At 44.4% G+C, this 27,278-nt stretch overlaps 3 protein-coding genes across 5 annotated transcripts in view; all 3 read right to left on the bottom strand.

Annotated features, from left to right (window-relative positions):
• Positions 1-4,204: 4,204 nt before the first annotated feature.
• Positions 4,205-6,907, bottom strand: ccn3 (cellular communication network factor 3). Its single transcript, XM_011605602.2, has 5 exons — positions 6,736-6,907; positions 6,352-6,571; positions 6,002-6,256; positions 5,488-5,717; positions 4,205-5,398 (listed from the first exon to the last, which is right to left on the bottom strand). Exons 1-5 carry the CDS (start codon positions 6,775-6,777, stop codon positions 5,105-5,107), a joined length of 1,041 nt encoding a protein of 346 aa, XP_011603904.2. The 5' UTR covers positions 6,778-6,907; the 3' UTR covers positions 4,205-5,104.
• A 4,619-nt stretch (positions 6,908-11,526) lies between these two features.
• Positions 11,527-16,737, bottom strand: scgn (secretagogin, EF-hand calcium binding protein). Its single transcript, XM_003965993.3, has 11 exons — positions 16,562-16,737; positions 16,302-16,372; positions 15,420-15,512; positions 14,478-14,567; positions 14,183-14,239; positions 13,889-13,966; positions 13,374-13,429; positions 13,191-13,236; positions 13,002-13,061; positions 12,063-12,131; positions 11,527-11,961 (listed from the first exon to the last, which is right to left on the bottom strand). Exons 1-11 carry the CDS (start codon positions 16,629-16,631, stop codon positions 11,839-11,841), a joined length of 813 nt encoding a protein of 270 aa, XP_003966042.1. The 5' UTR covers positions 16,632-16,737; the 3' UTR covers positions 11,527-11,838.
• A 179-nt stretch (positions 16,738-16,916) lies between these two features.
• The window catches only part of LOC101061786 (F-actin-uncapping protein LRRC16A), a 33,849-nt gene continuing 23,487 nt past the window's right edge, over positions 16,917-27,278 (bottom strand). For 2 of the 3 annotated variants that reach the window (XM_029838872.1, XM_003966028.3), the window contains 20 exons: positions 27,174-27,273; positions 26,997-27,051; positions 25,509-25,681; positions 25,317-25,385; positions 24,486-24,579; positions 24,295-24,393; positions 24,100-24,228; positions 23,888-24,019; positions 23,597-23,772; positions 23,411-23,498; positions 23,036-23,176; positions 22,078-22,144; positions 21,769-21,980; positions 21,490-21,599; positions 21,152-21,388; positions 20,857-21,067; positions 20,073-20,109; positions 19,749-19,985; positions 19,532-19,672; positions 16,917-19,230 (listed from right to left, as the gene is read on the bottom strand). In XM_029838872.1, coding sequence (XP_029694732.1) covers positions 19,052-19,230; positions 19,532-19,672; positions 19,749-19,985; positions 20,073-20,109; positions 20,857-21,067; positions 21,152-21,388; positions 21,490-21,599; positions 21,769-21,980; positions 22,078-22,144; positions 23,036-23,176; positions 23,411-23,498; positions 23,597-23,772; positions 23,888-24,019; positions 24,100-24,228; positions 24,295-24,393; positions 24,486-24,579; positions 25,317-25,385; positions 25,509-25,681; positions 26,997-27,051; positions 27,174-27,273 — 2,687 coding nt within the window. In that variant the 3' untranslated portion in view covers positions 16,917-19,051. Of the gene's footprint in view, positions 19,231-19,481; positions 19,673-19,748; positions 19,986-20,072; positions 20,110-20,856; positions 21,068-21,151; positions 21,389-21,489; positions 21,600-21,768; positions 21,981-22,077; positions 22,145-23,035; positions 23,177-23,410; positions 23,499-23,596; positions 23,773-23,887; positions 24,020-24,099; positions 24,229-24,294; positions 24,394-24,485; positions 24,580-25,316; positions 25,386-25,508; positions 25,682-26,996; positions 27,052-27,173; positions 27,274-27,278 lie in introns of all 3 variants that reach the window. The other variant, XM_029838873.1, reaches the window with a different exon arrangement.

Below are 27,278 nucleotides of genomic sequence, written 5' to 3'. Positions count from 1 at the left end.
GATGTGACTCAAAGAGAAACACTAACTGCGTTTTGTGAGTTCTTCTGAAGCGTTCGCGTTTTTTTGGCGTTGCAGTCCGGTTGCGCGCACAGAGGAATGCGCCTGTGCCTGATGTTTAAGAAGCAGCGACGGTTGCAAGACATGGAAACGAGACCCCCCCGCTGAGACGCCGCTCTTCGTTTCTTGCAGAATCAGTTTCTTTTTCTGTCAATCAAAACCGGCTCGCAATCGTTCAAATAGACAAGGTAACCGGGCAGAGGGTGTGGGTGGGTGGGTGGGTGGGGTGCTCGGCATCAGCCAGTGTGAAGAGTGCAGGGAGGCGCAAAGCCATGAGAGTGATGGGGTTTCATAACATCACACAGATCTGGCAACATGCAGGTTTCAGCAACTTGCCTCTCTGAAGTGTGAAGTTACAACTGTCACACGAGGATTCGCTGATTCATCAATAATGTAACAGCGACGCCTGCTGGTAGCTTTTTAAAAATGGCTGCTCGTCTTCATCGCCCCAGGGAGCCTCAACTGATGAAGGGATGCAAGTTTTTATCAAGGCCGGCGCCATCTGCAATCAGTGGTGGGTAAACGGCATGAAAAGCGTCTTCTAGCTGGGAGATTTGATTTCAGTTATTTCAGTGACTTTGTCTTTTTTTTTCTGTGAGGAAGTTATCAGATCGTTCTGTTCTAGTGTTAGAGCTCATTGTTCAGAATAAAAAAACACTTTAAAGTTCACAATGTGTTGTTGTGGCCCCTTTTAATAAGACTGATTAAAGAAAAGAAGAAATGTCTCTGTCATGGGCTTAAATTGAACAAGTAATTTTAAGAAATAATTAGGGTTGTGTGTAAATTGGGTTGCAAGAATAAGAGCATTTATCATGACTTGATGGAATCACATATTGCCTTAATCACTGTCGGTTACGTACTGTCAGTGATGCAAATATAGTGTTAATATCCTTCACACATCCCCCCTCCCCCATCCTGGATCACAAAACGCACCAAAGCAGGGATTACTTTACTTTAGAAAAAGACACTAAAACAGAAATATCAAACACATTTTGGGTTAATGAGGCACTGGAGTCATGCTTGATTTTTACTTTTATATGGAAATGAGCTATCAGGTGGAGTGTTCATTCTTTGTTGTGGTAATGACCTTCCAAACAAACATACAAACAAACAGAAAATAAAGCATTGCTAAAGGCGATGGTATTTAAAGGCCGTTGATGAATCTCTGCGCAGCAGTTTTGGGGCAGCTGAGATGGTTTGTGGAGCCCTGACTGGTGGAAATGGCCTTTCTGAAAGGCAGCGCGGCAGGAAAACTTACAACATAAAAAATGAACTACAGATACTGCAGAATTTTCCTCTCAAAGGACATTCGTTCTCTTCCTGTCTTTCCTCATCTTTTCCCTCCATTCTGCCACAATCTTGACCTTTCCATACTTTGTAAACTGTAGAAATTGAAAAAAAGATCACATTCAGACATGCATGTTCCTAAACAACTTCTGAAGTGGTATAACAGATTGGATCATAGGCTGTTTCCCACAAATTCCCACGTCATCAGAATGCACCAGGTCGAGATGTGTTTGTCTGTCACGATCTGTCTTTCCCCCTGTCTTTCCGGGTGTGCTCTTGTTCCTCTACTCTCACCTTACCTAACTGCCTCCCAGTTTTACTCCAGCTTCCATTCCATACAACTTTCATAAGGGTGGTAGCATCAAATAAGCCAAACATATTTCCACTCTGCAATGAGAGCCTCAACAATAAGCGAAGACATTGAGTTCATACGGCATTCAAGGAGGCCTCATGGTGGAGTACAAATGAAGGTCATATACCTTATTTTGACGGTAGTGTCTCTGGGTGTAGTTTCTCACGTGTCAGTGTGCTGGACAGCGCTATATAGGTTCACCGATAGAGGGCGCAAGATCTCAGCTTTGAGTAAATCAGGACACTTGATTTTGTTATTTTTATTTCAGTTATATAATGTTTGAGATACTGCCAAACTCTTTATGATGTGCTATTTAATAATGGTTGGGACAGACATAGTAAAATTTATTTTAAGATCTTTAATTTTTTTTACTTTTAACGTCTCATTTTGAAGACACCATAGATACGATACCAAACAACCACTCAGGCCCAAAATGCAAATACAAATTTGACAAATAACAAAAGAATGACTTGACTTAAGCACTGTTTTATCGCATTTTATTTTTAGAGTTGAGCAAGATATGTTCAAATAAAATGGCTTTAAAATTAGTCACTGCAACATAATGTATGTGTGTGTAGTGAGCGTGTGTCCTGTGATGTACTGGTGACTCGAGCACACCCAGTTACAAAATGAGGATGGATGGATGTAACTGCATTTTTTTATCAGTCACAAGGAGCCAAAGGAAAAAAAACACCTTCAAACATTCTTTGTACCTCTAGTCTTTATGGTAACAGAAAAAAAAATGTTTGAGCAGCAGTGAAGAAGAAAAAAGAAAGTAGAGCAGGTCAGTCTCACCAGAACGATATGTCTGTGTCACTTCCCTGCCTTGATTTTACTGTAACATTCTTTCACAGCCAGTCCGGCAATAAATTCAGCTTTAAAAAGTCTCAGTTAGGCTGCTCGGATGCGTCTGCTCATCTGACTAAAAGAGAACAGAAGTCAGAGGTGATAGAAAAACATAACCGAACAGCACTTGTTCAACCACAGCTGGTCGGCCGGGTGGCAGGCCAGCCAGCCAGTCAGTCAGTCAGTCAGCCAGTCAGTCAGTCAGTCAGCCAGTCAGTCAGTCAGCCAGCCAGTCAGTCAGTCAGTCAGCCAGTCAGTCAGTCTGCCAGCCAGTCAGTCTGCCAGCCAGTCAGTCAGTCAGTCAGTCAGTCAGTCAGCCAGTCAGTCAGTCAGCCAGTCAGTCAGTCAGTCAGCCAGTCAGTCAGTCTGCCAGCCAGTCAGTCTGCCAGCCAGTCAGTCAGTCAGTCAGTCAGTCAGTCAGTCAGTCAGTCAGTCAGTCAGTCAGCCAGTCAGCCAGCCAGTCAGTCAGCCAGCCAGCCAGCCAGCCAGTCAGTCAGTCAGTCAGTCAGTCAGTCAGTCAGTCAGCCAGCCAGCCAGTCAGTCAGTCAGTCAGCCAGCCAGCCAGTCAGCCAGTCAGTCAGCCAGTCAGTCAGTCAGTCAGTCAGCCAGTCAGTCAGTCAGTCAGTCAGTCAGTCAGTCAGTCAGTCAGCCAGCCAGCCAGCCAGTCAGTCAGTCAGCCAGCCAGTCAGTCAGCCAGTCAGTCAGCCAGTCAGCCAGTCAGTCAGTCAGTCAGTCAGTCAGCCAGCCAGTCAGTCAGTCAGTCAGTCAGTCAGTCAGTCAGTCAGTCAGTCAGCCAGTCAGTCAGCCAGCCAGCCAGCCAGCCAGTCAGCCAGCCAGCCAGTCAGTCAGTCAGTCAGTCAGTCAGTCAGTCAGCCAGCCAGCCAGTCAGTCAGTCAGTCAGCCAGCCAGTCAGTCAGCCAGTCAGTCAGCCAGCCAGCCAGTCAGTCAGTCAGTCAGTCAGCCAGTCAGTCAGTCAGTCAGCCAGTCAGCCAGCCAGCCAGCCAGCCAGTCAGTCAGTCAGTCAGCCAGTCAGTCAGTCAGTCAGTCAGTCAGCCAGTCAGCCAGTCAGCCAGCCAGTCAGTCAGCCAGCCAGCCAGCCAGCCAGTCAGTCAGTCAGTCAGTCAGTCAGTCAGTCAGCCAGCCAGCCAGTCAGTCAGTCAGTCAGCCAGCCAGTCAGTCAGTCAGTCAGCCAGCCAGTCAGTCAGTCAGTCAGTCAGCCAGTCAGTCAGCCAGCCAGCCAGCCAGTCAGTCAGCCAGCCAGCCAGTCAGTCAGCCAGTCAGTCAGCCAGCCAGTCAGTCAGTCAGTCAGTCAGCCAGTCAGTCAGCCAGCCAGCCCCCACCCTCAATTCATCATCCACCCAGCCAGATGTTGAGTGTGTTGCCTGTCCCTCACTGATCCGTGCTGGTGATGAGCTGAAGTTTCCACTGAAAAGTTATATTAGGAAGCTGCAGTTATCCAGGGAATAATAAGGTTTTCCACTGTGAACTTCCTGGTGGGAAGGAGCAAAGGTCAAAGGGTCACCCCCCCCCTTTCCCCCACTCTGTTGGCGTAGAACTTTAGGTAGCATGTGTTTCATACTATTTGCCCCATAACAAAGATGGATCAACTCTAGTGTTTTATTAGCCTTTAATTTTAGGTGTGTAGTATTATCCACTGCAAACAGATGCTTTTAGTTCAGTTTATTCCATATGCCTAGTTTATTTGTTAGGTTATCGTGAAAATTTCACTGATATATTATCATCAGAGAACAACTTTGATACAAAGGAAAACTCAAGTTTATTCTGAAAATTTTGGCATTGGCAGTATTATCCAGGCAGATACATGAGCAGAACAGGTAATGAGTGTTGTATTACAGCTTATGAAGCAGATGTTGGAGGAGAACACGGGTTCAGGCATTTTACAGCGGGGGTGAGATTTCAGACAAATGCTAGAAATAGCACCAGGTCACCAGGGTGACCTCTGTTATTGGTTGAGCCCTCGATTCGGACCAAGTCAAAGTACACAGCGTAGATATTTTAAAAATGTGTGGCACAGTTGAAAAATGACCACGGTGATGCCGGGGAAGCCGACTTCACCCACAGACCAATTTCCTGACAGCTTCATCTGTCTTTTTAGATTAAAATGTCCAGCCTTTACACGACAGGATGTTAGAGTATTGTCTGGAGGACAGACATCAGTCAGACAACAATTACAACAGGAGGCACTTTCAATGATCTCACTGGTTAATAAAAAAACTAATTCACACCGTTTGACCTCTAAAAAAGAGGCAGTTTTAACCTGTTTTGAGCGTCCCGATCACATCTCAAGCGTCCTTTTCTCTGGCGAGCCGCTCTCCCCGATTCACTTTATCGAAACGTTTAAGTGCTTCACTCCGGCGGGGAAGATGATGCTTTGTCCACAGGATGTTACGCAGTTACATTTTCCCACAGCTCAGACAATTATTATTATTATGCATCATATGATACATAATTCTCACAATGAAAAGATTTTCATTTCGACCCCCAACTCTCGACCTACTCTTCGGCGTGACCTCGGTATGACGTGCACAGTGACCTCTTGACCTATAACCTCATGCTGCTGCGTGTCATGCCCGGCGGCGGCCACACAGCGTTGTCTCGGGGGCAGTGACTGTGGCAGGCACAGGTCAGGATCACCATGACCGGCCTCCTGGCGCTTTTACCGTTGGTGCACTGGAAGTCCACCAGGGTCGTCTTGGTTCTGTGGGGGGTGCAGCACCGGCCGTCTGTGCAGGACCCGCAGTAACGTGGTTTGTAGGCCTGGATGCTCGTGCAGTTCTTGTAGGCGAGCTGCACGGCCGTGCCGCTCTGCACCACCCTCTGGCACTTGCTGCCTCTCTGCGGATGAAGAAAGTTACACTGTTTTATTCAATGGTGAAAATTCGAATACAGTAAAGTAATGTGGTGTTTCTGTTTTTAAATAGAACCTTCGGTGCGGGATATGCGAGCTGTCTCCGGTCCAGCTGGTCCGCGCAGGGCCTGATCGTACACAACCGGCTCTGCTTCACCATCTCACACCGACGGTTTTTGTTGGTGACCCTGGTGGACACACCCATCCCACACGTTTGGGAGCAGGCGCCCCACTCTGTGGTCTGCTCGATGCAGTTCAGGCTGGAGTCCCAACCGTCAAATCTGACCGTTTCCTCCTGACGATAGGCTGAGACGAACATGCAGACGGACAAATGCCCAGAGCTCAACTCTCATTCAATAATCCGACACCTTTATAGTTTTAACGACTTTATCGGCATTATATCTGCAAATTTCAGTGACATGTCATGTGACCACCAGTGTGTTGCATTTAGGGACATTTACAAATGCGAAAGCTCAACAGTTACTTTAAGATCATGTAAAATCCAGAGACTCATTATGCTGCTGCTCCAGCACAGCCTCTCATTTTTCTGTCACCATAGTAACTGACACCATGGAGTGATGTCCACTCACCAGCCATGGCAAAGCCACCTAAAGCGCTGGCCTCAGCCTGGGGGTCACAAACCCACTTTTCGCAGCACTCTCCAGGCACCTGAACCCTGCGGGGCATGGGGCAATCGGGCCCGGGCAGCATCACGTCAAGGCTGCAGCGCGGCACGCAGCCGATCTGCCTGTCGCGGCACGTGCACTGGTACTTACAGCTGGGGAAAAAGGTCTGTCCGCTCTGATAGACAGACCCGTCCAACACACATGCATCACCCCCGTGAGCTGCAGGGAGGGGGGGGAAAGGGGTTAAATTACTGTGTGGGTCCCTGGATGTTTGATCGGGTCATTTATCATTCTTGGGGGTAGACACAGCTCACCGACACAGATGCCCGTCCTCTTGTGGACGTCTGTGGAGTATTCACACCGCAGCCCTTTATGGGTGTCGCAGGGATTCATGTCCGAACATGGCTGCCCTCTCTGACGGGCGCACACCAGGCAGCAGGCGCAGTCGTCCAGGATCAGGGGCACCCCGGGGGGACACAGTGGGGGCTCATCCGGGCACTGACATCTACGAGGACAGACCTGGGACCAGGTCACCTGACAAGAAAAAGAATAGATAAAATAAAGGTTTTAAAATGATGGATGAGATTTTGTCGTCATTGATTTTGTGATTTGAAAGTTGCCTTTTATAGTGCCATCATTTTACATTCCAACTGACATTCCTGGTGAAACATTACGCAGAGATCTGTGGTGATTCTCACCTGAGCGGTAAAGGAGAGGACCAACAGAGCTGTCAACATCATCAGGTTGTTGAGTCCAGCAGAAACAAAAGTGCAGTCGGAGTTTCAAAAGTCCAGATGAGCCGGTCGGTTTAAGTCTGGGTCAGAGTCGTGCTCGTAGCAGAAGGCTGTGATCTCTTTGTCGTTCTGGCTCAGGAGTGGGAGCCGTCACGGAGGAGGGCCTTATATAGCCCAGCTCTCCTGCTGTCACTATGGCGACAAACAGGAAGGAATGTGTCGACGGAAGAAAGGAGTTTTATTGTTAGATTTGGTCAGAGGGTATCATAAATATACAGACTGATGTCACTCTTGGCAGGTTGATTCTTTTGTGATCTGACAAGTGTTCGGTTTATTCGTGATGGTTGCGTTTTTATAATTAATTACTTATAATCCTACCTTAGATGTTTATTAACCTATCTTTGCTTAAACCAACACACACGCTCTCTGTTAATGATGTCAACAGACCGGTAATTGTTGCTGTGGTTTGGTGAGATCTGCGGCTCGCTCTCTGGTCCCAGCAGCTGTGGGTGGCAAAAACATTTGACCTTGCTCCCTCTGAACCCCACCTGGGAGGTCACCCTGGCAAACACCCCTATTCCCTACTGAATTGTTAGTGCTTCCAAAAATAGCCGGTGGAAACTTTGTTCCATCTGGAAGGGCGGTTGGCTGACAATGTGGTGGACACATCTGCTCAGAAGCGTGTTGATGTTTCTTCGGGGACGAGCCACGCTAAAGGATGAATAGCTGTGCGCGCGCAGTTTAACGCCACCGCTGCATTTGATCAAGACAGGATGTGTCAGCAGCGGTCGAGGAGGCTAAACTCTTGATTCAATGCTGGTCAAACAGGCTGCACGTTGAAGAATGCCAGACGTCACAGAGATGGTCGTGTTTGCATTGACCGTGTTTGCATTTGTTCCCTTTACTGCTTCAGCCTTCCTCTTCCTCCGTCCAGCGTCTCTGGAATCCTGATGCAACAGCATCATGGATCCTGTCTCATCAACAAGACGGCCTCATCCATCAGCCTCATCCACCTTAACTCAGAAACTGTCTCGTATGACCACAACATTTATTATTCCAATTTGCCTCCACAACATTACACATAGTCCAAAATCCTTGAACGTAGGTCCTGGAAAGTTTTGGATTCATTCTGTTGTATCAGTGAGTTTCTTCAAAGTTTACATCGTGTTTATTTAATTCATCTGTGAAATGTTTCTGCTCTGAGAGGAAGAGAAGCGGATAGATGGAGAAATGAGCCACAGCCATGTATATTTTTTGGTCACCTGTCAGGTAGCTTGACCTCTGCCTGAGGAGGGATTCGGTGGCTGAGTGAGTTCCTGGTCACTCATCACCCACTCACGGATGGTTTTACTTTAAACTGAGGTTGGATGCGGTCTGTTTAAGAACGAAGACGGAGCCCACAGCAGAGGCGGAGCTGCACCGCTCTGCTCAGACCACACAGTGGACAGCTCCTGTGATTTTCTCAGCATCGTGAATCTCTGTCTTATTTTCTTTCATTTCGCAGCAGTGTGTATCGGCGGTGTGTGTGGCACCATAGTTAAAGGCGATTTTCCATCTGTTTCCACTTCCTCATGATGTCATTTAGCTCACAAGTACAAAATATCCCACACTGGGATGTTTATGAGCAGCTATTTTGTTAGGCACTTGCCCATATTTTACTATTTTACTCATATTTTTTACTATTATGTTTGAAAATTCATATGTCTTATTATTTGTAGTGTTTTTTATTGTTTTATCTTTGGGTGAAGAGTTATCCATTAATTGACATTGACTATATTTTCTTACACATATATTTTATAATATGCATATAAAAATTCCCAAGTAGTGGATGTCATTCAGTGTGTTTTTCTTACAATACATTTGACTTAATTTTGCTAATCCCACTAAAAAGTAAATAAGTGTGAATAAACTGTGTGATTGAAAAGTAAAGCCTATGTACTGTGGGTGTGCACGGTCTTTAATTGAAGGATATTTGGTTTGGTTTAACCTAAATAGCTCAATAATCATCATTGTTTTGCCTCCCTGAGCTGCAGCTCTACAGTAAACTCTAGTGGCTATTTCAGCTCTTTGACATATGCTGAACAGAATTGACTCTCTTGATCCACATGTGCCTGTGCCGCCACTGAGCTGATGCACTGCAGATGTTTCCACAGGAGTGAGCTCATATCAGGTCCTAGAATCGGGTTCAAGAGGGCATTTAGATTTCATTTTTCTTTTCTTGCCAACGTGAGATGCACTTGTCATCAGCATGAAGGATTATGCACATGTGTGATGAACGTCTTGACACATCTGTGGCCCACATCTCTGCCCCTGCTGTAGCTTCTCTTACTCACACATGTCGTCAGTTTACATTTCACAGCTTCAGACAAGGAAGTTTAAAGCTCGTTGGGCTCGGCGGCGGCGGCAATGACAGCCAGCGGGCTTCACAGTTTGGGAGGCCAACTCAAATCTCTCATTGCGGGTTTATTTGCAGGATGCCACCTTACATGTGCTGAGACAGCGGGATAGAGGCAGATGTGCTTCACGTGGGTGGCACGAACCCACCAGCACCTTCGGTTTGAAAAACAGAGAATTAAACCTTTATTTTGAAACAAGCGAGGAATCTGTGCAACAGTGCAACACTTTACTACTTTTGATTTGACTTCTCTGCCGCAAAAGCTCTTAAACACACGTTCTTAAGAGATTCTTAAGTTAAAGCAAACTAAATATTCACCTCAGATGGGGAGAACAGAACGGAGGAAACCCGAGGAGGTCGACCAGGAAGTGTTTCCCCTATTCTGCCTTTGTTGTAGTCATTGGATGAAGAGCTACATTTACTATGTTTGTCAACTGCGTGAGCCGTCCAGGAGACGTGCGTCACACTTTGTAAAACTTGACAACATGCACGATGTGTCTAACAGCATTTAAATGTGTGTCAGTAATTATTAGCAATCTAATGAGTTATAAATGACTATTGGTTATTTATCAGACTTGTCAGATATTGAAATTGTAAAAGTCAAGCTGTAAAAGTGACGTTTTATTTATTGTCTGAAATAAAATATTTACATTTTGCTGAAAGAAATGTGTAGTCAAATTAATAAGTTTAGATATTTAGGTTTAAGTTTTACAAAGTCATGGGAATTTTGTGTATTTTAACAAAAACACTTGTTGAACATGGACATAAATTTCAGCGCGGAATCCCACTAAAACGTAAATTTTCCTCTGGATGCCTTTATATCATCAGGTTTGCTGACGTGGTGAGCCAGATCCATAGCAACCAGTGACCTAACTGATCCATACATTGTAAATTATGTTTACAGTTCAGCTTATAGGCCCGGTGAACTGCGTTTAGCGTTGGCATTTTGGGCGCAGGAATGTTGGGTTTCACCTAGGAGAGCGACAGAAACGTAACCTTAAAGCGGGCAGAGGAATACAATTTACTGCACCCTATTTATTTGTTGTTTACTTAGCGGGGATTGTCCCAGAGCCAGAGAAGAGATGAAGAGTTCCAAGACCAAAAAAAGAGCAAAAGGTTCTGGTGCCCAGTCAAATATCTCTGTGGGCCACTGCCAGAATGTTTCTAACTTTATAATGCTCTTTAATTTAACTAACATCATGCAGAAAGGTATTCTTTTTCAAAATCCCATAAAGATGTTTTTATCAGGTTGTGTAGATAGATAGATAGATAGATAGATAGATAGATAGATAGATAGATAGATAGATAGATAGATAGATAGATAGATAGATAGATAGATAGATAGATAGATAGATGGACCACTACATTATCACAACATTACCACTAGAGGGTAGTATAACATTATGCTTTACTCTTGTATGTTTGCCTGATTTCTGTGAGAAGGAAGATATATGAAATACCTTGTCTTGATTTTTTTTTAAATTATTAAAATGATTAAATGTGACACATATACAATTATTTTCTATGGGGTTTGAATTGAGTGTGCGTGTGTGCGTGTGTGTGCTTGTGCTATTTGATTCTCACTATTGTAAAGGAGGCTTCAGATGAAAAAATATGTGGGAGAGACTGTTTGCTTTGCTGCAGCTGCTCCGCTCCCACCAATAACAGTTATAAGCATTTCGGTCTCCAGCACCGTTTAGAGGCAAAACACTATTACGCCTGCTTCATTTAAACTCTATATTCACTCTACTTCTACTGTTTTGATCGAACTCTTTATTGTTGTCCGTTTAATGACCACATACAGGAAATGTCCGAACATACTCTGCAGCACTATTGGGACCGAAACACCAGTCAGATGGACTGTGGCAGGCTAAAGCTTTTAGGCCTGCACCATTATGTTCCTCTTTGTGGGTTTCCATCTACTTAACCCTGTTAGTTTGCGTAAGTGTGTGTGCGTGTGTGTGTATTTCTTCCTTTGGTGGACTTAACAAACAGCCTTTCAGTGTTGATGACTTGCTGAGTCACATCGATCTGTGTTTACTTGAGATTAAAGTATCCACACTTTAAATGTGGAGAAATGGCCTTAAATATCTCTCGTTACAACTCTCCTGGTCTTTTATTGTTTTCTTTCCTCCAATCTCTCACCACTTTTGTGTGATCTTTTGTTTTAAGATTGCAAATTTGATCAATATTTGCCACTTTGCTTGGTCCTCCACACTGTTACTGAAGTCGGACTCGTTATATCATTAAATGAAAAGCCCTCATCAATCGTAATTTCTGTAATCTGAAACGCTGACAAATGAATTTTTGAAAATAATTTTTGAAAATATTTTTTTACATTATAGTAAAATGAAAAGTTCTCAAATCAATTAATTTATTTTATTTCTTTTACAGCACATTTTATTAAAATTACAACAGAGAGAAACATGCTTTTCCTCCACAAATACTGCTAAAAACATTTAGTTCATAATCCTATTTCTCAAAACCGAGTTCACTGATCTACAATTCCACTAATTCTACCTCACAAAGGAAATCACAGATACACGTGCACAAAAATCTATCATTTCAAGTCACTTAATGTTGAATCCATTGATTTTCCCTTTATTAGTCTCTAAGACTTTAAGTTCCGTATCAGCCTTTTACGGTTTTACTGAACGCACCACAGACGGAGGCTAGGGCTTGACTCCCAGGCACAGGGCGAGCTCGTTTCTCTGGATTTTCCCGTCTTTGTTGACATCACAGTGGCACAACAGAACGGCTCGGAGCTGATCCAGCTCAGAACCAGTCATGTTGGGCTGAAGATGTAAAAACAGATCATTTAAGACTATTAAAATGAATGAATATGTAGAGGGGAAAACGCAGCATGTTTGTGGATCAGGCTATAAAGAAAACTTACTCTGACAAGTCCCATCATGTCTTTGACAAATCCGTCCACTTCAGGACCTTCCAGAGCTCCGGTTTTACTCTTAACAGCAAAAACCGAAGGAAAGGAGAGAGACAAAGAGTCATGAATGAGAAAAGGTGTAAACTATTGACCAAAGGATGTAATTTACATCCTGCTGATTTTAGCCGCCCCTAAAAAGACGTCTCTTCCCCGAGTGTGGACCCATGACTGATGGACCAGCACCCTGGAGCGGGACATATTCCAGCTCGCTTAACATTTATGTCCAATTTTCTGAGGAAGTAAAATCGAATCAGCGGAGTAACTCATCAATTGCTCATCAAACACCTCAGGCTGACAACTGTTAATATCTTGAAAGCAAGTTTTTAAAAAGTACACAACACGACACATTAAAATTTGAATAATACATCAGGAGATATTTTAGCTCCCTCGAGCTCTGCCCTCCCTTTGCCACTGGATTTTACCACTTTTCATATATCATTAGTCTTAAATAGATTTGAAGTAACCCTCAACTCTAAATGACTGCAACAGATCAATTTGAAGATAATTTTCCCTGTAGAACAACCACATGGTTTTATGTGTCCACACCAACATTAGTATAGTCGGAGTAGATATGGCTGATCCAACCACAACTGTCTCATGAGACAGTTCCTGAGTGTCTCTGAGCATGAAAGGGTCAGCCAAGAGGGTTTGCAGCACTCAAGAGAGGAGACGGATGACTTACGTGTGGAGCTGCACCAGGAACGAGACTAATTATCATACAAAGTGACTCTGCAACATGATGGCTGTTTTATTTTATTAGGCTTCATTAACGAGAAAAGGGAACTAATTGGAAACCCAGTTGCTGCATTGAGTCCTTTTTCTGGAAATCCTGCAAATGTGGGCGTGGCGGCGATGTCCGAAACTCTGCCGATTTCTTTTGAAGGTACTTACAACATCATAATGGGCAAAGATCTTGTCAAAGTCTCGCTTTCTGTCCTCTTTGCTGCAGGCCTTGGGGGAGGAAGTGAGACTATTCTTAGAAAATGTGTGACAGATTAGATGTGCATAATTTCCTAATCTGCTGCATTCGTCTCCACCATCCGCCACACAAACTAGATAGCACTAGACAATCATGCTTACATCCATCTTAAACTGGAGCAGGAAGTTGTTTTCTAGAGCCAAGATCCTAAATGGAAAACAATATTCATGAGCATGAACGTACTTTTGCATAAATGTGCATTATGTGTTTTTCCTGCAATGAATCCACTCTGTCTTTAAGGGATTGTACAGTGTTTTTCTTTAATATGCGTATTTAAAATGCACCTGGCCAAGTCGTTCAGGTCCAAACAGCCGTCCTTGTTTTTGTCGAAGATCTTCATCTGTGGAAAAACAGGGAGGGTTACTGAGAAAAGTGATCTCAGTGGTTAGTTCCTGACGTCACCTATGGTTTCAGCATGCGCTCATTGATTCTCTGACTCCGAGCATCAACTACTGTCGGTCAAAATTGAATTTTGGAGACAGACGCTGAAGGAATACAAATAAAAGTCAGCGCACCAATGCCGATTCATCCTCCTGGCATAAAACAAAACTGATCTTGATAAACTGCATTATTGTAAGTGCAGGAAGACCTACAGCTGATGAAAAGTGGGATTATTATTATTTTTTTTAAAAGTCTGCGCACATCCTGCAGTACATGAGTTACCATAGTGATCCAACTAGTCCAACAGAGCCACACCAACCCATTGATGCTTCTTCATCAGTCATTATCAACCCTGCTACGCAGCAGTCTGCCAGAGAAATGTTCACAAACACAACATTACATTGGAATATAACGCTACCATTGTGTCCGTGTACTCCTCCAGCTTGTCAGCCGACACGTCTTTGTGATGCTGTTGGAATAAATCACCCAGGAAAGCCTGAAACGCATAAACAAAAGACCAAAATGAGCAATGGCGTTGAAAAGAAATTGATGTGACATTTATATTCAAATGCAGCTTCATGCTGGAATTTGGTTTGGCTGTCAAAGGACACTTGTGCTTTATATTATCATTGTGCACACAAGAATGCGGCTCCTGCTGCCCACTGAAAGCTTGGCCTTCAGGCGATCTGGCTTACAACGTAGATCGCCTCACCTTGAGCTCCTGGGCTGATATGTAGCCACTGCAGTCCGCATCATACTTCCTCCAGATCTACAATGGACAGGAGAAGGAAGACTGATTAGCGAGAACACGCCGTGATTAGAACTCATACTCTGGTGAAATATTGCTATGGTAACTTAATAAGACAGCAGTTAGATGGAGTAAGAAGATTAGGCTTTTGTCAATATATCAGAGTTAGGAAGAAAGCACCACTGTGTGGTTTCACTCTCACGTGTTTCCTATTGCAGCTGATGCATAAATATGTGGTGCGTGTAGCTTCTGAGCTCACCTTCATGAAGTCAATGCTGTTGTCCAGAAGAGCTTCCCTGCGGAACACTAACAGGAAGTTCTCGTCTTCAGGCAGGATCATGTTGGCCAGCTACAAAACGCAGCGAGAGAGCGGCGATGGGTTACTGATGAGGGATATTCAATTTATGGAGACAATGATAGAAGCAAGGTCTCATTCTGGTCGACCAGATGTGATTAAATTAGCTTTTCTTTTCTACAGAAGAGCAGTTCTGGGATGATCTTCAGCAGAGATGTCAAAAGTCTGGCTTGTTAGTGAGACCTTTTTTACCTGTGTGAATAAAGTGGCAGCAACTGGCGACTGCAGTGGGTTCATTAGCCGTATGACCATACATTAAGGTTTTCTCTGATGCTGCAGCTCCTCCTGACTCCTCTTCACTTTTGCCCTGTTGTCTGGCAGCAGTTTAAACGGCCCATTAGCCGATTAAACTGGCTCCAACTATCATATGTTTAATTAAAATACAAGAAGACACCGGAACCGCAGTGCAACAGGACCGATGCCAACTCCAGAAGAGCTGGATTGTCATGACAAAACACTTTCAGGATAATGGCTTCTGCCTCCAAGACTCAGATCAATGCTGGGGCAGCGTTTACCTACGTCCCTCCATATGAGAGGCAGCCCAGCAGAACGTCCTCCCATACAAAAACAATTATAGACCCAGGCCTAAGGTGAAAGACTGGAAACGCCACCCAGCATCGTTAGGCTGCATAACCTCAACAGTAACAGGTCTGACAGGCCTGAATCAACCACAGCCTCTGGGGAAACCTGCAGAGATGCTGTATGGATTTGTCTTCCCAGGGTTTAGGAATGAAAGCTAAAACATTTCATCTGCCCTAATGGATGTACTGGTCTACATAACTGTGCTAAGACTGTTTCCCTTGGACTTGGCGGAAACATTAGAAAACAGGACGGTTTCTGAAATACCTCCTGAATCTGTAGTTTCCCATCCGCAGTGATGTCATAGGCCGACATGAACCTTTTCTTCAGTCTCTGCACTCTTTCTTCGGTCACTTGCTCCTGTAAAGACGTGGGATTACAGTGAGATGATTCATCGTTTCAACTTCTAAATTCTTCATTTTGAAGGACGAATGTTGTACAGTTAGCAGTCAGGATTATTTTAAGAAATGTCACCATGGATACGCCACCTTTCCTTTGGTTTTTCCCCTCTGAATCCAGGGCCACATATAATAGTAATTTAGATTCAGAACGATTTCAAGGAGCTAAACTAAAAAAAAAACAAAAAAAAACCCACATGACTGCTGTACTGTAACTATAGAAACCTGCTGCACACTTGACAATTGTTTCACATCATGAGTGTGCCAAGCTAGAAAAAAGGCAGATGCAATACCTCATTATAGACATTTATTTCAGTCTTGCTGGTATGTATGTTTATTTACTATAAACTTATTTATTCTCCATCACAATGTAATCTGTTTGAGGTCTTGGGCTCATTGCAATGATATAATAGAACAGAAGTTAAAATGCTCTTGTTCCTGTCAGTGATGCCAAAGTAACCAAAAACACAAACCAGTGCTTGTCCTGGGGCCATTAATGCTCAAAAGCAAACATGACAGCGACAGGCTGATGGTCTGTTTGTTTTACATCCCCATTAGTATCCAAGGAAGTGGGACCGCTCACGAACAGCAGAGAGCACTGATGGCTGCGCTGTGAAGATGAAGGCTCTTCATCATGATTGCAACTGACGTTCTGTGCAGTCGCTCCACCCATGCATACAGCTGCGGGTCTGCCATCCACACCGAGCTGCTGTCGCCAAGTAAGTCATGAAGCACAAGTATGTTGCCTTACCTGCGGACCCAGTCTCTTCATCATGTGACGGAAGAAGTCATCCAGCTCTTTACCCTCAATGTAACCATTATCTGTCAAGACAGCGTCTGTAAATTTACTGTGATCTGTCCTCAAAGATAAATCATCGTCATACAACAGCCTCTGATCCGTGCAAACTCTTCTGCCTCCGTTTGTGCATTCAGCGGGTTCAGACATTCACGCGAAACTGTTTTCATTTAAACTTTCTACAGGCCATAAATGTGTATATTAACTGTCCTCACCATCTGCATCAAAGTGTTGCCAAATTTCCAGGAAACCAGCTGCGTCCAGGTTATGGAAAGAGGACTCCATCGTAGTAGTAGAGAAAAGTAAGTTTACTGCAAACTTAATTCATGAAACAAGAAAGATGAAGGCGGTTAGTGCTCAGCTGTCTGCTCTAGGCTGACATATGCTGTCTGTAAAAAAGTAAACCACACCTCCTCCTCCTCCGGCAGAGAGAGAGAGAGAGAGAGCGAGAGAGAGAGAGAGAGCGAGAGAGAGAGAGACACACACACTGTAGTGTCCACCTAGTGGTCACAGGCGGCAATGCACATCAGATCAAAATAAAAGCAGTTTCACAAAGGAATTTGAGGCCTGTGAAGATATTCTTTTTAATCATTATTAACAATTTGCAAGAGACAGCAGCAAAGTGACCCAGTAAAACTTAACATTGACAAAATAGAACAAATGGACAAATAATTAGCAAACATTGCACTGGCATTTATGTATTTTTTTTCCTGCCAACCATCATTTTTTACATTGACCAATAACTTAACAGGGGCAAATGGATTCAATTCTACGAACACAATGTACATGGGAAAGAGACCAGAAATATTTAGATGGCCTTTTATTCCAAAAAGGTTAAAAACCCTTAGTGTACTTAGTACCAAATCAGTGAAGGATTGCCGTGTTCACAAAAGCGTGTCAATATATCACAGTGTGTGTATATTACAGTACATGTGTGTATTAAACATACATCCAGGGTACACACACTCACTCCGACATGCATGAAAGTACATATATACATACAGCACAAGTCACAGCGACATGCAGTCACAGAAAGACTTGACAGCAGATCTGAACTCTTTAAAAGAAGAGAGAAGAACAGAATTCAGGTGATAACACATTTACAGGACTAAACAGGTAACAGAAACACAGCCAGCTGCTTCTGAAATCCACATACAACAATAATTAAAAAAAGCCATACATTTCTGCAATAAATATAATAAAAGTATTGTTATTCAGTGTGTTAGAACAGGTGAAAGAAAAAAATGATGTCTAGGACTGAGCAGCCCGATTATAACTGGAACAAAAGCAAATCGCAACAGTTTATGCTCGGTGCAATCAATCACGTGCCTCTTTCAGACTGCACATTAAGAGTGAGGCCCATCGTGGACACTGGAGCATGTTTTGGCACAAAGAACACAGCGTTTGATGTTGAACATGATCAATTTCAAGGTTGTGATGCAGGTGCAGTGGGAAAAACAGCTGGATCTCCAGGGGCAGAAACTACTGGAACTGACTTGAGAGCTGTGGTTGTAGCTGGCAGGTGCTCAGCAGGCTCCACAGAGAAGAGCCCCGAGTTGGCTGTAGTGGCCCCCAGGTTGCTGTGACTCCACGCAGAGCATTTTCAAAAGCTCGGAAGTATGAAAGGATTTAGGTTGTGAAAGCGTGAAGTTCAGTTCAGGTTCTGAGTGAGCGTCAGAAGGCTGGCGTTCCCTCAGTGTCTCGCCTTTGAGCACAAATATGGCCCGAGAGGCGTTTGTGGAAACAGGGAAAAGGGGTGCAAATGTCATTTTCTGCTACTCTTTCCATCAGTCGTCTTTATAAAGTCAGTTCTTTTCATTAGAATGTCAGGACAGCAGGGGGCGATCAGAGACTTCGAGATGGACAGCATGAAAACCGACATTTGCTCAACAAGAAATAATAAAGAGCTTTGATTTATTTGAACTTTTGAGGTTAAATTGAATTACACACAGACTGAGACCCCATTATAAAAAAATACAATAATAAAATAAACATCTTTACAGATCAGTGTTAGTTAACAGTGCTGAAGCCTTTTAGATTATCAGTTAAGTTAAAGTAAACGGTGTCCTCTTGAAGCAACACTTTACAGGGTTACTCTGATGCTGATATCAGCCCATTCAGAATGTGCCTACAGACCTTTGAGGGACTTTTTCTGGCACCTGAACCAAAGGTGTTGAGTTGCATAATGGATTTAGTCAGAGTTAATGAATTTGCATGTCCTGAAATTAGCAGATAGAAAAAAATCTATACAAATATATGAAAGGACTAATTAGTCTTGGTCGTATAGATGAGTTCAAGTACAGTACAGTGATTTTAGTATTACTGTTACATGTGTTTGGTCCCTGGGAAACTAGGATGTACAACGTGTGTTTTAGTACAGAATTTCCCCTGAAAGCTGAGAAAAGGAGTTGAGAAACAGGAAGCACTTTTTTTTAAAAAAAACAAAACAACCTTTTGGATGACATGTGATTGGAGAATGTACCAAAGAGTTCCCTAAGTGTTCCCCTCTATTTATTATTCTTTTTAAATCACATCAAACTTTTTTTTTAATTGTTACCTGATAGAGCAGGTCACCCTGCAAACCAAATCTTTTTAACTGAGGCCAAACAGGACCAGCAAGCGCTAATATTAACAAAATATAATCATTTGTTGTGTCCTCCAGAAGTTAGCACCATGACAGGACTCTTCCTGGGGTCCAGTAAGTGTTAACTTAAAATTAAGTCTTTGTCTGCCTCCTCCCCAGAGTCTGACGACTTCTTCCCTGTCGTCTTGTCCTTGTCTGGGTTTGGGGATTGGTCCTTGGCCTTGACCGAGCTCTGATCTTCGGAGTTGGTGCGGACAAAGCTGGGTCGCTGACCGGGGTCCGACACAGGTGGCGACCTCACTGAAAACAAACAGAGAGGGATGTTTTTAACAGTGCTGGAGGACAAAAGATGGAAACAAAAAGAAGGAAGGAGAAAAAACATCTTTATGACATCTATTTTAGGAAAATCAGCAGGATCCTGTCTGGTTCCATCATATTTCAGAACAGTGGTTTTAATCTTGGCCACAAACCTCAGATCCCACCCCAAAGGAAGACATGGAGAAAAGGAAAGAACAGAGGAGACAAACGAAGGAGAGAATAAAAAAAGAAACCTTGCTGGTGTAGTAGGATGTACTTAAAGGTTTTGGAAACTGTGACCCACCATCCTGAGTGGTTTTATTGGGAGAGCCTGCTGACTGCACACCAGTTTGGCCCTCTTTCTCTGACAGCATCCTCTTTAAGGGTGGAAGCGTTGTGACCTTAGGAGAGACACAGCCACTACTGGGTGAATCTGCACCCTCATCTGTAAAAATCAGACAAAAACGTGAATATTCAGATTGAAGGACAGAGTCGTTGGTGAGAGAACAAACTGAATGTACCGATGCTCCTGTTGCTGGCAGTCCTCGGCTTCAGGGGGATGGTGGGTCGGGCAGCCAGAGCTGGCTTTGTCCCCTGGGACACAGGCGGTTTGGGATTTACTGGCCCTCCAGGGGAACTACCTAAGGATGCAGCCTTGAGGCGAGTGGCCGGCTCTGGTTTTACGTCACCACGGGGGTGGGTTTTCTCTGGGGAACCCGGGTCGGATTTCAAAACCAAACCAGTAGAGGATCTGTTTTCTGGAGCCAAGCATTTAAAACCATATGTCCCAACTGTCATTTCTAGATACATGTGTGTAGGAAGAGTTAACAGCATTTACAGCTCACCTGATGTATTGCTGTCAGGCCTGTCAGGGCTGGAAGACTGGAGAAGACAAGGTACAAATACGGGTCAGCGAGCGAGACATTTTCAAGTATTTATTCTGTTTTCTTGCACAAGAATATGAAGACATTTTTTCATTTCGATATCATTCCTATCATTTCATTTTTAAGATATTCAAACATTGTATCTGGCAGCAGGACAGCTGTTTCTCTATTCATCAGTTTGGATAAAGTTGAAAACGTGCTATTTAAGACTGTAAAAGCAGAGGGCGCTGTTGCACGACAGGCAATTTATATATATATATATATATAATTGACAAAGCAAAGGGAAAAAAAATCCTAATTTAAGCATAAAAGAAATGAGCTTTTCAGCATTTGAGTTCCACACTGCAGTAACAACAAGGCTGGAGTGGCATGACCTGGCAGGTACTGGTTTTTGCAGGCTTCCTTTAGACCATCATGAGTATTGATGTTTCCTGACAGCAGCAAGATGTTTTTCCCTCCCTCTAACATCTAGCCAATTGAATTAGTCTCCTGAGATAATATGCCAGTATCTGCATTTAGAACATTTGCCCACGATGACCTGGGTATCTTTCATGCTTCCCTCCATCTCTCCACTCCCACCTCTCTTCTTTGTGTTTTTATGTCCCAATGCTGACAGCTGCATTGACCAGCCTGCAGAGAACTACACATGACCGAGCACATGCACGCGTGTGGGTGCTCCTTGTTGTGCAGCCTTGACGTGTGGATCCTGAACACTTGTAACACAGTAGAAATTGGCCCTACCCACCTTGTGTGCTCTCCTCTCCTGCTTGGCTTTCATTTCAGCCAGGAGGCCGCTGCCCATCATCTGCACCCCCGGGTACCTCCTGCCACCCTGAGGACTGCCCCTGCCATCTGAGCCCTCCCAGGGCTCGTCGATAGAGTCTGGCGTCCTCGGCTCCTCTGAGCGGTCGGAGCTGCTGCTACAGTCTGTGTGCTGTGAGCGGCTAGAAGCGTCTCTGCAGTGAAGAATCAGAGGTGATCTCTAAACTCAGGCTAAATTTAACAATATTATTTCATATTTAATAAAAAAAACACTTTACTTGGACTTTGTCTCAGGTGCTGGGCTTTTTAGTGCCACCCTTGGTGAGGAGGGCTCCTCGGGTATGGAAGATGCTGGAGCTGTGGCTGAAGTTGCTGAGGAAGCCCCCAAAACTGAAGGGGCTGTCTGAGATTTGTCCGATTTATCCGATTTAGAGGAGCGTTTTATGAGATTTAAGAACCCTCCTTTACTTTTTTTTTTCTCTATATCCTGAGATTCTGAACCCTTTAGGGAACGTCTGAGGAGGGAACAGAAGAAAAGACAAACTTGCAGACAAGCAAGAGGCAATCCATACAATAGATTGACGTTGAATCCACGAGATGTAAATGTAATCCTTACTTTGATTCTATCTTAGTGACTTTTGTAGAGAAAAACTCATCCACGCCTTCATCTACCCTTCCCATGAGGCCGTTCTGCTCTCCATCTTGAGATGGCACACTGCTGATTTGCTGAAACAGGGAGTTAAATATCCAACTGAAAACTGCATATCTGCAATATCTTCACAGCATAAGTGGATTCTCGCCATCTTCAATCATTTCAACGGAAGTCTATCCAATGGTAACTTCTTTTGAAGAAGTAGATTGATTAAACTTCCTCCGGCTGTCAAGTTCTACTCACAGGAACTTTGCTCGAATGCAACTTCTTCTTCCTGCGGGGACGCAGTTTAGTGAAGTGCTGCAGCTTCTTCTCTTCCTCTGACGGCAGCTCTGCCATCAGTCGCTGCTCCATTTTTGGCACGACCTGCGATGGCGTGGGCGGAGTACGGGATGAGGCGTCCTCCACATGGACAGGGACGTCCTCAAGGGCCTTATCCAGGTCGAATTCCATCTCTGTGGTGTTTAGAGTGCAGATACAGACCCAATCAATCCAATAGCTAATGTTCTACCGAGCCGAGTCAGCTTTTTATAGTGTGACGTGACATTTTACCGAAGGCACGAGACACCGGCCGAAGCATTCTGCTGTGGATGCTCTTTCTCTTGGACTTGGGAGTCATCTGAAACAAGAATTTAAAATAATAGGTGTAATAATGTTCAACAAAGGAGGAAAGCTGTTGTTTCTGTTGAGGTTTAAGTGAGTCTACACTAAATCAAATTCATCAGTTGTTCAACAGAAACGCCCAATATGACACGTGACAAATGTTTGAAAATGGCATGTAGATCCAGTGGAGAGGCGCGGTGCAGTGGGGCAGGATGTGTGGATTTAAATGTCAAAATTCAAATAAAAAAATTCAGGAGAGGAGCTTATATATCACTTAGGAGACTTTGTGCTTCAGCAGAGAGAACTGTGCAGCAGGCAGACACAGTGCGAGGATGAGCATGAAGGAGCGCACAGAGGAGACGGTCCAGACCAGAACTACTTACACTGGTGCAGCACAGAGTCTCCATGAAGCAGAGGTAGAAAGGAAGAGGACAGACAGAGAGGGGAAAGGAGATCGGAGGGAAAGAAAGACAACACACGGTAAAATCTAGTGCACGCAAACAAAGGAGCAGCCAGAACAGAAGAGAAGAGGGACACAAGATGGAGAGAGACAGACAGGACCAGAGATGAAGCATCCTGCTGACTGCAGCTCATGTCTACTCGGCATTTAACTCACACCCCAAACGGCCTCACTATGACGAATACAAAAATAACACATATTCCACAACCGTCACCTCGATACTCACGTTTTCCATGAAGAAACCTGAGTGTTCTGGCCCCGTGTTAGGGCGGAGCCCCTGCACTCTTCTACTGTTTGCATACAAGCTAAAGTTTCAGTAAATCCAGTTCAAACCACAACATGCCTTCAGGCAATGCTGGCTCAAGTCAGCTGCTGCTCCGCCCTCACATATAGGAATCATTTGACAGCTAAACCAAACCCGCTGATCTCCAGAAGGTGCTCTCCTACCATGCACGACTCCAGGTCATCCAACCTCTCCCCCTCCAGGATCTCTGTCGACGCCCGTTTAGCAACTTTCTCCTCTGGGACATCCAGATCTACCGACTCCTGCTGCACCAGGGGGCGACCTCGCCGCACCAGATGGTCTGCCTGAAGATGGAACAGGGAGTGGGAGGAAGATGAGGCAAGCAGGAGAACGGAGGGGTCAAGTTAGAAAGGCTGACACACTGAATGAGTTACATAATTAGGTAATTCCGCTTTTTAGTTCATTAAACGTCATTCAAAGTAAGAAATATATGAAAGAAAGTGGAGCTGCAAGGGCTCCAATTTGTCAGAGTTGTCAACAGTCACAGTGAAAAAAAAAAAAAATTCCTCAGATTTTACCAGAGTGAGCTGAGACGTGGAAAGAGCTTCCAAAATCTCATCGACGATCCGATCGGAGAGGAAAGATGCCAGACTCAGCTTCACCTCGCTGAGACACAGGGAAAGATGGTAAACAGCAGATCACACACACACACACACACACACACACACACACACACACACACACACACACACACACACACTTGCCTAATCTTATTAACAATGTCCACTCCAGACTGCTCCAGGAGGGTCTTGGTCACAAAGCTTTTGGGGACAACCATCTTGGATGAGCTAGCTTGTATTAGCTCTGTGCGAAGATTAGTCCTCTTCATCACATGAGGGCACAGAGACTCCGCTGCATCCACCATCAACTCCAACAAACTCTGGACAGATGCATGTAACAGGTGGGAAAAATTAACCAAATAGCTTCGTACGAAAACCTCAAAGATTAATTTAAAAGTACGACAATTTTTATATCTGTCCACGTTTCCTCTCTACCTGCAGTTGCTGGTCCATGACCGTTGTCACCTCTCCAGCCATAGACTCCAGTTTCTTCTGAATAGGCCCCACTGACGAGCTGTTCAGCTCCTCCCTGGCTGCCGAGCCTAAGTGATAAAGGTTGGGCAGCAACTGTGGGGGGGACAGATGTATAGATGCAAGAATGGTAGAGAGACCCGGCACACTCGTGCACAAAACTTTGCAATCCTCACCGTTTTTGAGTTCCTGGCATCTTTGATCAGGTTCTCAGCTGACCTGCTGTCGTCCAGGATGGCTTCCATCTCAGAGTTCCTCAGAGAGTTCAGGTGGTCCTGCACCTTCACACAAACCCTGTCGATCATCTGCAGGACAGAAAAAATTTGTTACATTTTAATGAATTTGCTAAATTTTGTTACACGGGTTCACACCTGTTGTGTGGTGGTGGTCACGATGCCCTGCTGGAGTCTGTACGCCTGTTCCTGGAGGTATTTTCTAGTTTCGTGATTCCTGTACAAATAATTCTCAATCTGTTGGGATGAAAGCGAAACTCAAGTTAGCATATATATTACCGGTATAAGACACGTTTAAAAACACGCACAGCAGCCACTGAGACACACACCTTCAGCAATGCGTCCTCGGTTTTTTCCGGGCTGGCCTTCAGAGCCTGGGAAGCGTCGATGATGGGGATGGGCATGAAGCGAATGGTGAAGTTTCTAAAAGACACACGGGCCAGAGGACATTATTCCACGAGGGAGATAACTGTCACGGCTGCTCCATAGAAGGCAGCCTGCTGCCTTTACAAATGAAAGTTTGATGCCTTCATCCGCCTGCCTTCTACTCTTCAGACCACAAATCTGCTTTAATAAATCATGCTCTCACCAGCATCCCCCCCCATCAGCACAAAAAGGTCTTTTTCTACAGGGGAAAAAAACCCCAATACCCTGTGTTGCAAAGTGACACAATGTAACGTGCTGCGTTCCCGAAAATCCTGCTCCGCCACTGACAGCTCAAGGGATGATTCGTACACGTCTTTATTATTTTATTTCAAGTGTGTAATGTGGAGAATCAGAGGGTTGTGAGAAAAAGGCTGAGGGACGAGAATGCACAGATCCCAAAACCAAATGCAGAGAGACGTGCCTGTCATTTCATGGTTACGCTGGAAGTATTTGCATACCAAACCGGATTTTCTATTCAACAGCAAGAAAGACAATGCCCCCCCGATGTATCTGACCTTCTATCTCAGCATATTTTCCCTTTTCTGTCATTTCTTTGCTGTTTTATGCTGTTTATCACTGATTTACATCCCCCCATTCTACTCTCTCTTCCCTTCGAAGAACACCGCTAGGATTCTTTCTCCTCCCCACAAAACCAAACGGGAATAAATTCATGCACCACATTCTTCCCTTCAGCGGTTTCAGTCAGGACACCACACATCATTACTGTCACTCACTTTTCCAGAGCTGCTGCTACATCCTGAAGACCCTGGGGGCTGGTGTTGTTCTTATCCCAGATTACCGTCCTGCACAGTGCATCCAACAAGGTCAAACACCTTTTAAACCAGTGTTCATTGCATCGTTGACTATTGATACAATACCATGCCCATGTGGAACTGACTAAGAAACTGACTAAGTTTCGTCCTCACCTGAGTTTAGAGTTTATTTGCAGAGCCTTTGCCAGCATCTTGGCTCCCATGTCCCCCATGGCGTTCCCGCTGATGTCCAACTTGGCAAGTGTGGAGTTGCTCCCGAGTGCATTCAGCACAATGGACAGATCGCTCTTCAACCTGGAGTCTGCCAGAGACAGAGAGGTGAGGGGCTGGAGAGGGATGGGAGGGAGAGCGATGTGCGGGGAAGAAGAAAAAAGGTGTTGACAGTTTCAGTACAACTCAATGTTGGATTTGTCTACATTAGATCTTTGGAAATGAGGGCAACCGCTAATCAAACACGCATCAGGTGATCAAAGAGAATTCAAAGGTTTGATCCCCGCCGTGACGCATGAAAAGTTCAGGACTCTGTGAGAATTCTGCGAACGACACAAAGCTTTACAAAGTGTCCAACGGTGTCCGTCTGCACACTAGAATGGAGACGCTTTGTTTGGAATGCCAAATACCCAGTTGGAGACTCCTGGGAACCAGCTTTGCAAAAACAATCTGAGGAATCAAACCAGCCTCCTAGTCATGAGAAAACCCTACATAAGCTCTGTAACCATGCTGAGAGTAGACTTTTTCAAGCTTTATTATTACTCAAATTTGCATGTTTTTAAATATTTTGTGATTAATTCACCCTTCATTTGTAGTTTATGTAAAACAAATGGAATAAAACTACTAAAGTAAACAAAAATCATGAAAATGTTCAACCAGGAGCTCAGTCAAATGCAGAAAAATGTCCTGCCGAGCGAAGTCTCAAGCTCGTTATCGTTACAGACCTTCGCTTATCTTTGTTTGCACATCAGCTCTTGCCTGTAAAGATCCTGAGAGGCCAGGTGTCTTGCACCACACAGTGTAAGTGAATCGCTCGATGCTGCAGCTTGATGAAAGGAATTCTGAACCTCCCATTTTTTCATTCCTCTGACCTGCAGGACAACCTCTGAATGATTTTTCAGGATGCATCAGTCAAGCGGGATCTTTTCAAAATCAGCCCTGTGAGGCCAGATAACAGCCTCATAAATACACAGCTCTGCACAATCACACACATGTGCACGTGCAGACATGGCGGAAAAGTCCATCAATCTGGCGCATCTGCCACCGTGGAAGACAAAAAAAGGTCAGAGACTGGGGCCAAATGTGTTACAGCTTCCATGATGGGGGATCAAATGAGAGAGATTGAGTGAGGGGGCGAAAATTGAATAGCTGGAGAAAAGGCTTCATAAAAATGCAAGCTTTGGTTTATTGAAATTAGCCATATCCAGTATCTCATCATATGAGAAATGAGACAATTTGGATCTCCTGGTTATGAATTCTGATGAGTTTTTATACAGAAATGGGCCTCAGCAGCAGATATTAATGTCTTTGGTGGTTAATTTCCAGCTAAAATGGATACATTACTGGATGGTATATTCACACTGCCCTTCAGTGGAGAGGTCAGAGGTCCGATTAAAAAGGAATGGCAGGAGAAGGAAATTAGAAACTCACCGACTCCTCTTCCTGAATCAAGTGGACCAGGCTGTCCAACACTGGAGCAAGGTTTCTGGGTCAGGCAGGGACAAAAAGGCATAATAAAAGATTTATAAATCAATAAATCAAGTCTCTGCAGACTTACAGGCTAATGTCGCCTCCTGATGCATACAGTGCACTCTCTTTTAGTCTTACTTGGACTTGATGTTGTTGAAGTTTTTGCCCAGTGAAAGGTGCCTAATTGAACGGTTCTTGGCCAACCACACCAGCAGGGTGGACAGGTCCGAGTCCAGGCCTAAA

The sequence above is a fragment of the Takifugu rubripes genome, chromosome 7 (assembly GCF_901000725.2).
Source record: "Takifugu rubripes chromosome 7, fTakRub1.2, whole genome shotgun sequence".
Lineage (NCBI taxonomy): Eukaryota > Metazoa > Chordata > Actinopteri > Tetraodontiformes > Tetraodontidae > Takifugu > Takifugu rubripes.
This window is presented reverse-complemented; position numbering and strand designations above follow the sequence as displayed.

What these genes read in the sequence shown, in the direction of transcription:
- ccn3 (XM_011605602.2), bottom strand. Translation starts at nt 6,777, where the DNA reads ATGATGTTGACAGCTCTGTTGGTCCTCTCCTTTACCGCTCAG. An exon ending in TCCTCTCCTTTACCGCTCAG is followed by an intron (nt 6,572 to 6,735) that starts GTGAGAATCACC and finishes TTTTCTTGTCAG; the next exon opens with GTGACCTGGTCCCAGGTCTG. An exon ending in GAGGACGGGCATCTGTGTCG is followed by an intron (nt 6,257 to 6,351) that starts GTGAGCTGTGTC and finishes CCCTCCCTGCAG; the next exon opens with CTCACGGGGGTGATGCATGT.
- scgn (XM_003965993.3), bottom strand. Translation starts at nt 16,631, where the DNA reads ATGGAGTCCTCTTTCCATAACCTGGACGCAGCTGGTTTCCTGGAAATT. An exon ending in TGAAGAGACTGGGTCCGCAG is followed by an intron (nt 15,513 to 16,301) that starts GTAAGGCAACAT and finishes ACGTCTTTACAG; the next exon opens with GAGCAAGTGACCGAAGAAAG. An exon ending in TATCAGCCCAGGAGCTCAAG is followed by an intron (nt 13,967 to 14,182) that starts GTGAGGCGATCT and finishes TATGCGTTTCAG; the next exon opens with GCTTTCCTGGGTGATTTATT.